Source organism: Oryx dammah, unplaced genomic scaffold (assembly GCF_014754425.2).
Source record: "Oryx dammah isolate SB20612 unplaced genomic scaffold, SCBI_Odam_1.1 HiC_scaffold_17, whole genome shotgun sequence".
In the NCBI taxonomy this organism is placed as follows: domain Eukaryota; kingdom Metazoa; phylum Chordata; class Mammalia; order Artiodactyla; family Bovidae; genus Oryx; species Oryx dammah.
The window spans coordinates 75,698,913-75,710,889 of record NW_024070201.1 but is presented as its reverse complement, the minus strand read 5'-3'; the positions used below and the strand labels follow the sequence as shown (position 1 = coordinate 75,710,889).

At 37.6% G+C, this 11,977-nt stretch overlaps 1 protein-coding gene across 1 annotated transcript; it reads right to left on the bottom strand.

Moving 5' to 3' along the window:
- Positions 1 to 6,596: 6,596 nt before the first annotated feature.
- LOC120876983 (olfactory receptor 4A47-like) lies at positions 6,597 to 7,526 on the bottom strand. The gene has a single exon (XM_040259292.1). It carries the CDS (start codon positions 7,524 to 7,526, stop codon positions 6,597 to 6,599), a length of 930 nt encoding a protein of 309 aa, XP_040115226.1.
- Between the last annotated feature and the right edge of the window lie 4,451 nt (positions 7,527 to 11,977).

The window sequence follows — 11,977 nt, the reverse complement described above, 5'->3', positions numbered from 1 at the left end:
GTGGCAGATTCATGTCAATGTATGGCAAAACCAATACAGTATTGTAACAAAAAATAAAATAAAGAACAAAATAAATGAATAAAATTCATATGAAATCTCAAGGACTTGAAATTGCCAAAACAATCTTGAAAAGAAAGAAAGCTGGGGGTCTCATACTTCTTGACTCCAAAATATTTTAAATAAAGCTATGGTAATCATAGCACCAGTATTTGAATAAATATGGACAATGGACTAATGGAATAAAATAGAAAGCCTAGAAATAAACCTTTGTATATGTCTTTAGATAATTTTCAACAAGGGCACTAAGAGTATTTGGATACTCTTGGTACCAAGAGTGGGGAAAATATAACAAGTTATAAAAAGGCAATCACAAAAAAGCAATTATTGTATGATTTCACTTACATGAAGCACTTAAAGCAGTCAAATTCATAAACAGAAAGTAGAATGGTGGTTGCCTGGGGCTCCGTGAGCTTATATGGAGAACTTTGTTTAACAACTGAAATTTCAGTTTGGGAAGTTGGAAAAGTTTACAAATGGATAATGGTAATGTTTGCATAACAAGTAGGTGTCACTTTAAAATGATTAAAATTGTAAATTTTGTTGTGTATGTTTTACTAAGCCATGTCCAACTCTTTGCTGACCCCATGGACTGCAGCACGCCAAGCTTCCCTGTCTTTTGTTAATCTCCCAGAGTCTGCTCAAAGTCATGCTCACTGAGTTCATGCTCCTATCTAACTGTCTAATCCTCTGTCATCCCCTTCTCCTGCTGCCTTCAATCTTTCCCAGAATCAGGGTCTTTTCCAATAGGTTGGCTCTTTGTATCAGGTGGCCAAAGTATCGGAGCTTCAGCATCAGTCCTTCCAATGAATAGTCAGGGTTGATTTCCTTTAGGATTGGCTAATTTGATCTCTTTGCTACCCAAGGGACTCCCAAGAGTCTTCTCCAGCACCACATTTGAAAAGCATCAGTTATTCGACACTCAACCTTCTTTATGTATCAGTTCAGTTCAGTCGCTCAGTCATGTCCGACTCTTTGTGACCCCATGAATCGCAGCACGCCAGGCCTCCCTGTCCATCACCAACTCCCGGAGTTCACTCAGACTCGCATCCATCGTCAGTGATGCCATCCAGCCATCTCATCCTTGGTCGTCCCCTTCTCCTCCTGCCCCCAATCCCTCCCAGCATCAAAGTCTTTTCCAATGAGTCAACTCTTCTCATGAGGTGGCCAAAGTACTGGAGTTTCAGCTTTAGCATCATTCCTTCCAAAGAAATCCCAGGGCTGATCTCCTTCAGAATGGACTGGTTGGATCTCCTTGCAGTCCAAGGGACTCTCAAGAGTCTTCTCCAACACCACAGTTCAAAAGCATCAATTCTTTGGTGCTCAGCCTTCTTCACAGTCCAACACTCACATCCATACATGACCACAGGAAAAACCATAGCCTTGACTAGATGGACCTTAGTTGGCAAAGTAATGTCTCTTGCTTTTGAATATGCTATCTAGGTTGGTCATAACTTTTCTTCCAAGGACTAAGTGTCTTTTAATTTCATGTATATATGAGCACAATTTTCAAAATAAATGTAAGAACTAAGGGACTTCCCTGGTGATGCAGTGGATGGGAATCCGCCTGCCAGTGCAGGGGACATATGTTCAATCCCTGGCCAGGGAAGATTCCACGTGCTGCAGAGCGATTAAACCCATGCTCCACAACCACCTGGAGAAGGCGATGGCACCCCACTCCAATAGTCTTGCCTGGAGAATCCCATGGACGGAGGAGTCTGGAAGGCTGCAGTCCATGGGGTCGCTGGGGGTCGTACACGACTGAGCGACTTCAGTTTTACTTTCATGCATTGGAGAAGGAAATGGCAACCCACTCCAGCATTCTTGCCTGGAGAATCCCAGGGACGGCGGAGCCTGGTGGGCTGCCGTCTTTGGGGTCGCACAGAGTCGGATGCAACTGAAGCGACTTAGCAACAGCAGCAGCCACAAGCACTGAGCACATGCTCTAGAGTCTGAGAGGTACAACTAGAGAGCCCGCACGCCACAGCTACCGAGGTCTGCATGCTCCAGGGTCTTCTGGCCACAACTAATGAGCCCAGTGCGGCAAGTACTGAAGACCAGGCGCCCTAGAGGCAGCAAGTCACAACTACTGAGCCCTCAGGACGCAACTATCGAAGCCCGTGCACCTAGAGCTTGTGCTCCTCAACAAGAGAAGCCACAGAAATGCGAAGCCCATGCACCACAACTAGAGAGCAGCTCCCGCTCTCCACAACTATAGAAATCCCGCGTGCAGCAACGAAGACCCAGTGCAACCAACAAATAAACAAAACAGTGTATGTGTTAGTTGCTCAGTCATGTCCAACTCTTTGCAACCCCATGGACTGTAGTTCGCCAGGCTCCTCTGGGATTCCCCAGGCAAGAATGCTGGAGTGGGTTGCATTCCATGTCAAAAAAAAAAAAAAAAATGAAGTCAGTTTCTTAAAAGGAAAAAAAGAAAAAAATTCTAAGGTGACTTCATTAATTGAAATATGAGGGGAACATAAACTATACCTCGATAGCCCAAAGTATATGCAAATATCATTGGCTTCAGATAAACTTGGGTAACTTATTTAAGAGGTAAATATGTCAATCCAATGGCAAAACCACTAAATTAAATTCTTTATTTTTAATTTTTATTTTATATTAGAGTACACTTGATCAGCAATGTGTTGGTGTCAGGTCTAATTCAAAGGGACTGAATTATACATATATATGTATCTATTTTATCAAATTCTTTTTCCATTTAGGTTATTACAAAATATTGAGTTACCTGTGTTACAGAGTAGGCCTTTGTTGATTATTTTAAATATACTAGTGTGTATTGTCAATATCCAAGTGTTATGTAATCTACTTCAGTAGCCTGTTCGTGGCATTTTTCAGACAAGAATACTGGCATGGGTTGCCACTTTCTGCTCCAGGGAATCTTCCCAATCCAGGGAGGAAACCCAAGTCTCTTGCATCTCTTGCATTGGCAGGTGGATTCCTTACCACTAGCGCCACCTGGGGTTGTAATAAGTCATAATAAAATAAACATGTTCGCATTTCAGAAAAAACAAAAAAATCTCTAAAACTGCATCCTAACACATGTTTTTTTCTTTTTTCTTTCTTTCCTTCTTTCTTTTTTTGTGGCTATATTCTTCCTGGCAAAGCCCATGGACAGAGAACCCTGGCGGGCCACGGTCCACACAGTTGCAAAGAGTCAGACAGGATTGAAGCGACTTAGCACAGCACATGGCAAGAAGATCTCAGCAGCACAAGATGCTCAGCAGTGATTTAAGTCCTGAACTTCCTTGAAAGAGATGACTTTTTCCTAAAGCAAATGTCAGGTAGCATTTTAGGTGTCATAGCTAAAGAACAGCAGCTATCTACAAGGGATTAGAAACATGGGCAGGAACTGCAAGTTCAACCCAATGTTACAATAGGTGGGTTGTTAACTGAAGACACCAATTCTTATCTAGATAACAGTTTTTTTAATACTCTAAAGGTATAAACTCTTCTTAACCTTCTTAACGGGAATCTTAATGAAAATAATAGTTTTGAACGTATTTTAAATTTATTTTAACAATTTTAAGCTAACTTTAATTTAAACAGTTTTATCTTATCTATACTTAATTTATTATTTAAGTTTTAATAATTTTGAAATAGAAATATACAGGCTTAGGCAAAATCCTGAGAAAGAACACTAATAAATGACTGCTAGATTCTTCACATGTCAAAATATCTTAGATATCATAGCAATTATGTGCCAATGTGTACATGAATAAAGAGATCAGTGAAAAAGATTAGAGTTTTGAATTGGACCCAAATACATTGGGAGTTCAAAATACAATAGTCAGAATTTCAAATCAATGGCAAAAAGATAATATGTGATTTTTTTTTTAATTCTAAAATTTGCAGAACAAATAAAATCAACTCCTATTTAAATTCCTAAACAAATTCAAGATGAATCAAATGTTATAAGATGTAAGATATGAAAAATGCTTGAAAATTAAATGCAAAAAAAAAATTGAAGAATTTTTGGTGCAAATGAAATGAGAAAATTCTTCCTAAGCAAGATACAATTTTTTTTATTTAATATAAACTACAAAAAATTTTACATGCAAAAATAATTCTACATAAGATAAAAAGTTGAAAACATATAGCCAGAAAACATTAACTATATATACAATGTAAAGAGATCATTTCTTTTGCTTAAAATTCTCTCATAAAAATCAAAAATTGAATGAATCAGATTAAAAACATATATATAAAATCCACAAATAAATACAAATCAAATTAAACATGTAGGAAGATACTCAAACTCAACTATATCAAAAGGTTTGCAGTTAAAGTAAAAAGTAACTTTAATCAGATGTGATAAATGTTTATCAGGTACTGGTCATTGAGAATGTGGTCAAAAAAATTCACATGAACGATGGGGTCGCACAGAGTCAGACACGCCTGAAGCGACTTAGCAGCAGCAGCAGCATGGACAGAACAGTAGTGGTTAGTGGGGCTTTCTCGATGGTTCAGCGAGTAAAGGAGACACAGGAGACGCAGGTTTGATTCCTGAGTCAAGAAGATCCCGTGGAGGAGGAAATGGCAACCCATAGCAGTATTCTTGCTCAAAAAATCCCAAGAACAGAGAGGCCTGGCAGGCTACAGTCCATGGGGTCACAAAGAGTAGGACACAGCTGAGCAGCTAAGCACAGACACAGTAGCTGTTAGTACAATCTCAAGAGCAATAGTTTGGAGTGAAGTAGGTCAGAAAGAGAAAAACAAATATATTATATTAATGTATCTATATGGAATCTAGAAAAATGGTGTTGATGAACCTATTTGCAGGAAAGAAATGGAGATGCAGATACAGAGATGGGACTCGTGGACACAGTAGGGGAAGGAAAGAGTGAGATGAACAGAGAAAGTAGCATCGGCATATATGCACTACCTTGTGTAAAACAGATAACTGTGAGAAGTTGCTATATAACACAGGGAGCCCAGCTTGGCACTCTGTGGTGACCTACAGGGGTGGAGTCAGGGGAGGAGAGGGAGGCTCAAGATGGAGGTGGTGCTGGTTCAGTCACGAAGTCATGTCCAACACTTGCAAGCCCTGGACTGTAGCTTATCAGGATCCTCTGTCCATGGGACTCTCCAGGCAAGAATTCTGGAGTGGGTTGCCATTTCCTTCTCCAGGGGACCTTCCTGACCCAGGAATCAAACCCGGGTCTCCTGCATTGCAGGCAGATTCTTTACTGACTGAGCTATAAGGGAAGGTGACATATGTATAATTATAACTGATCTGGGCTGTTGTATGGCAGAAACCAACACAACATTGTAAAGCAATTTTCCTCCAACTGAAAATTAATTTTAAAAAAGAGGATGATAGTTTGCCAATAAATATGAATATCAGCATTTTAAATGCATATACTACTTGACCATTGAATCAAATGTAATATCAACAATTCTACACCTAGGAACTTATATTTGTACATATTCTAAAACATATATTTATTGTAAATATAACTGTCATAGAAAAGTTTGGGAATCTCATGAAAGGAATGGACATATTAATTTTGATATAAATTTATGAATAGTGTTTTGAAAAATGAGAAAATTTAAGAAATATGTATGTACTGGCATGGAAATATCTTTAAGATATTACATAGCAAAGCAAGTGATACATATACATAAAGAAACAAATACATATACATATAGAGAATACACTTGCATCTGCAAAGATTATTACTAGATGAAAATTAAACAAATTTAGGGTCAACCTCTGAGAATGAGGACTGAAAGAAGCTGAGAGAAAAATAGAAAATTCATGTTACATTTCACCTCATATTGTTTGGATTTCTTTGTGGCTCAGACGGTAAAGAAACTGCCTGCAATACAGGAGACCTGGGTTTCACCCGTGGGTTGGGAGGATCCCCTGGAAAAGGGAATGGCAATCCACTCCAGTGTTCTTGCCTATAGAATTCCATGGACAGAAGAGCCTGGTGGACTAGAGTCCATGGAGTTGCAAAGAGTCAGACACGACTGAGCGACTACACTTTCGTAGCATTTAGTTTTCACTTATGCTATTTATTATTATCTATTTTACTTCACTTTCATTGTAAACACTAAAAGTACAAAAGTAAAAGTGCTGTATAATGAGAATGAAATACAGTAAAGGCAAGCTATATATAATTATGTATTTTAAACTGTATAAGTAAAAATGTTAACAAATGACAAGATGCTAAATAAAAATTACACTGTCTCTGAAAAAGAATAAAAAATATAAATGCCTAAGTTGGTGAAAAATCAGTATAACTATGAACAATTTACTCGCTAATTCATTACATATTAATTCCTTGCTATATAGGCATTACACCATTCTAGGTACACTGATAAACAAGATAATTAATTCTAGTAGGTAGGTAAACTGTTATTATACCCTGGTTGTTTAACTGTAATCTTTAATTATAATTAACATAAACTCTTTGAAGAAAGAGAAATCAGAACAAATTTTAAAATGACTTCTGCGTTCCAAGAAAATGAACCTTGATGTCAAATGACTCCCTTCATGATGGATGATGCATTTATTTAATATGGGATATAATGTTTCTTTTCCAGAGCTTCTTCATAGCATAAATTAACTCAGAATTTCTTAGACTGTAGATTAATGGGTTCAGCATGGGGGTTATGACTGTATAGAACACGCTCAATGATTTATCAATGTAGAAGGTCTTAGCAGGTCTTACATATATGAAAATACAGGGAACAAAAAAGCAGACAACCACAGTGATGTGGGAACCACAGGTCTGGAGGGCTTTCCGCCTCCCTTCCTGACTCAGGTTCTTCAGAGAGTGCAGGATGACTCCATAGGAGACGAGCAAGAGCAGAAACACTATAGTGCAGATCAGTCCTCCATTGGCCACAACTAAGATGCCAATAACATAGGTGTCAGTACAGACGAGTTTCAATAAGGGGTACATGTCACAGAAAAAATGATCAATGATATTGGGGCCACAGAATGGGAGCCCATAAATAGTGCTAAGTTGAATTACTGAATGCATAAAACCTCCAACCCAGGACACCACTAGCAACCCAACACACACTCTCTGCCTCATGATCACCAAGTAATGCAAGGGCTTACAGATGGCGACATAGCGGTCATAGGCCATCACCAGTAGAAGGAAGACCCCTGATCCAGAAAAAAGGTGCTCTGTAAATAGCTGGGTCATGCAAGATTTAAAGGTAATGGTTTTTTCTCCAAAGAACAAGTCTGAGATCAATCTGGGGGTAATAGAAGAGGAATAAGCAATATCCATACATGATAAGCAAGCAAGAAAAAAGTACATTGGTGTGTTCAGGGTCTTACTGACAGTTACAGTGACTATGATTAGAAAATTGCCCACCACAGTCACAATGTAGACAAACAGGAACATAAACAAAAGTACTTTCCCCTCCTTTGGATTTTGTGTGAGTCCCAGGAGAACAAAGTAGGTTACATTCTTTCTTGATTCCATCTAATCTGAACAGGAGCTGACTTCATACAGTAGAAGCAACTTACCTAGAAAACAAGGAGGGGAAATTAAAGGGGTAAAATGCTAAAATGTATGAGAATTTTTTTTTCCATTTGTTGGAAGAATGAGTATAGAACAACTATTTGTGTCTAATGTGTCATGGACATTTTTATTATCAGGTTGAAGGCAGAGTTGCTTTCCTTCAGTGCTATGATACATAACAAGAAATCAACCAACTCCAGACCCATGCTATCAGTGCCATTAAACGAATATTCAAACAGTGCTAACAGTCATAGCACAGGAGCATATCAAATAGGCATGACAGAAGACTTTCCAGAGGAAGCAAAGCTTCAGCTGAGTGTAAAAAAGAATTGAATGAATAAAAAAATTAAGGAAGAGAAATCCAAAAAGTCCAACATTTATGAAGCCACAAACGTCTAATTCTTGAGGCCCACTTGAGATAATTTACATAATCAATGTGGGCAGATCAAACTGTGAATGGAAGTTTCCTGTACTGAATTGTCTCAGACCTCACTGACACTTCTTAGGTTTTTAGATGGTTATTTCCCTTTTCCTGACAATTAAATGCTACAGCAGTAATTTTGTGTCCCTAACCCCTACCTCTCCTCTTAATTTGAAAACTTGGATATGCAACACCTCTAATTTTGACATCCAAGTGAATGGCAATTTAGTATTTAAAAACTTTTTAAATGTCTATAATAACCATAAGCATTTTCTACACAAAATTTAAAGATGTGTTCCCTGTTTATCTCATTCAGTGCTGTCTTTTATCATGTTATTGTTCAGACAAAAAATTGCTGTACTCTTCATTCATTTGTTATCTAATAAAACTTGAATAAATCCTATTCACTCTACTATGAAAATATATCACAAATTTGATCATTCCCTACTTCTGAATTTCTTCCTGGTCCACTGCAATAGGCACCTATCAAGTCTCTCCATGTTTATTCTAGCCTCCAAGAATCAGTGCTCCTGAAGCAGCCCAAATGACAACTCTACTGCTCAAAAATCCTAGAGTATATTCTAATCATACACTCACAGTTTACTGTTTAATATTGACAGTAACAAGAACTGTAACCCTCATTTTGTAATTGAAGAAACTAATGCCAGAAGATCTCATTCATTTTACCAAAATCATACGTTTCTAAGGGACATACCTAGAACTGAATCTGTTTGATTGATTTCAAAGTAATTAAATTTCTTACATAATAAAGACAGTCCCCAATAATGAGCCTGGTTCCCACTATTTACTGCTAATCTTACCTTGTGGAGGCTTGTTCAGAATCTAAGGGTGACTTAAAGTCACACATGAACACTTGAAATTATTTTTCATCCAATTTGACAACAGAGGACAAAAGGCCAACTTATTACTTGAGGATGCATTTTACTTTATTTGACTATCTGTCCATTTTCTCCATGGAGTCTTCTGATTATTCAGAGGCACATTTTTATGCGCTGTGTTGATTTTTCCAAAGGAATTCCATGGTGTACTCCTAGAAAAACAAAAGTTTACCACATTAGGAAATTTATCAAAATGACCAGCAAATCTTACATATACACAGAATAAATTAACTAGTTATTTGACAGGGAAGTGTTTCACAAGTAACGTCTTTCCTACTAACTTCAACAAGAAAAATAACATTTGACTGTTTAGCCCTTTTCATTCTGTCATATTAACATGACCAGACTCGTAGACTGAGATTTTGAAAGACATTCTCTCTCTCTTTTTTTTTTTTTTTTTTGTAATGCTTTAAGTCTATAAAAGGGCCACCTGAAAAATTGATTCCAGTTACTAAGTGGATAACATCTTCTTGTTAGGGGGGAAGATCATGGGATATTTCATCCCCTTCAGCCACAATTATCATTGAGTCTTAGAACTGGAATGTGTCCAAGACTGATTCTTGTTTAATTAATCACTTGGATTTCCCTAGAGTTTTTTTTTTTTTAATCTATAGGCAAAGTCACAAAAATAATATCAGGAAAGTGCAATATCAAAAACAAGGCAGCTTTAGAATCTTTAAGAGGCTAAAGTCAATCAAAAATAATAAAAAATTTGTCCCAGTGAACTTATTTGTTATTTCTTTCCCCACCTGCCATTGCAAGATTTTCTTTCCTTTTGTTTCGTACTCAATTTAATAACCTTAATTTGGTTAGACATATGAAAGTTATATCAAAAGATCACAATTAAATGTATTAAAATTTTAGATATAATAGCTAATTATCCAATTATTATCATTTTTTTTAAAGTCTGAGCACCTCTGTCATGTCAGCATCTGTCCTATGAGTGAGGACACAGAGATTAGTGAGACCTGGGAGAACACGTGAAAGGTTTCTTCCTGCATGGATCTTCTTTCTTAGAGCCAGACAATAAAGAATGAGACAACTTAACAAAGTAGCTTCAGTCTTATTCACTGCTTATAAGAAACAGAATACTGTGACAAAAGATAAGAGGTAGAGTTCTACTGTGGAAAGTGTACAGATGACCTTTCTTCAAAGGTGACGTTTAAGCTGAGATTGAAAGGATAGCAAGTGGCTACCATCAGAAGCACTGTTACAGAAACTAAAACTAAATAAAATTAATGAATAAAACTATCTCACTTCAGAGAAAACAAGAGCTATACTTAGAAAACTCTAAAATTTTCACAGGAATTTTTATGGCAGTACTATGCTAAAAAGGACCAGACAATATATGCTCTCTTGTCTTATTCCATATTTTAATGGAAAAGCTTTCAACCTTTCATTTAGAGAAAGGTATTAGCTGTGGATCTGTAATATATGGATTTTATTATGTCAAGGTACTTTCTATTTCCGACTTGTTGAGAGATTTCTATGAAATGATAATTGAATTTCTATCTGATCATGGACAACCCAAGGAGATTTCAAGAAAATAATTTCACTTACAAAAGCATCAAAAAAAAGAATAAAATAAAGTATTACACTCTGAAAACTACAAAATATTGCTGAGAGATATATAGAACACACACACATATACAAGAAGATGTTTATAAGCTGGCCTATTCAACAGTTCAGTTCAGTTCAGTCACTCAGTCGTGTCCAACTCTTTGCAAGCCCATGAAGTGCAGCACGCCAGGCTGCCCTACCCATCAGCAACTCCCAGAGTCTACACATGTCCATTGAGCTGGTGATGCCATCCAACGACCTAATCCTCTGTTGTCCCCTTCTCCTCCTGCCCCAGTCCCTCCCAGCATCAGGGTCTTCTCAAATGAGTCAGCTCTTCGCATCAGGGGGCCAAAGGATTGGAGTTTCAGCTTCAACATCAGTCCTTCCAATGAACACCCAGAACTGATTTCCTTTAGGATGGACTGGTTGGATCTCCTTGCAGTCCAAGGGACTCTCAAGAGTCTTCTCCAGCACCACAGTACAAAAGCATCAATTCTTTGGCCCTCAGCTTTCTTTACAGTCCAACTCTCACATCCATACATGACTACTGGAAAAACCATAGCCTTGACTAGACAGACCTTTGTTGACAAAGTAATGTCTCTGATTTTCAATATGCTGTCTAGGTTGGTCATAACTTTCCTTCCAAGGAGTAGGTGTCTTTTAATTTAATGGCTGCAATCACCATCTGTGGTGATTTTGGAGCCCAAAAAAATAAAGTCAGCCACTGTTTCCACTGTTTCCCCATCTATTTGCCATGAAGTGATGCGACCAGATGCCATGATCTTCATTTTCTGAATGTTGAGCTTTAAGCCAACTTTTTCACTCTCCTCTTTCACGTTCATCAAGAAGCTTTTTAGTTCTTCTTTATTTTCTGCCATAAGGGTGGTGTCATCTGCATATCTGAGGTTATTGGTATTTCTCCCAACAATCTTGATTCCAGCTTCTGCTTCCTCCAGCCCAGCATTTCTCATGATGTACTCTGCATATAAGTTAAATAAGCAGGGTGACAATATACAGCCTTGATGTACTCCTTTTCCTATTTGGAACCAGTCTGTTGTTCCATGTCCAGTTCTAACTGTTGCTTCCTCACCTGCATACGTGTTTCTCAAGCAGCAGGTCAGGTGGTCTGGTATTCCCATCTCTTTCAGAATTTTCCACAGTTTATTGTGATCCACACAGTCAAAGGCTTTGGCATAGTCAATAAAGCAGAAATAGATGTTTTTCTGAAACTCTCTTGCTTTTTCAGTGATACAGTAGATGTTGGCAATTTGATCTCTGGTTTCTCTGCCTTTTCTAAAACCAGCTTGAACATCTGGTTCATAGTTCATGTATTGCTGAAGCCTGACTTGGAATATTTTGAGCATTACTTAATAATACCTTGTGATTCAGTGCAATTCCTATCATAACTAAAAAATCATTTTTGCAGAAACAGAAAAATCCATGCTAAAATTCATAAGGAATCTCAAGGACTCCAAATTGTCAAAACAATCTAGAAGAGAAGATTGGGAGTCTCATACCTCCTGATTATAAAA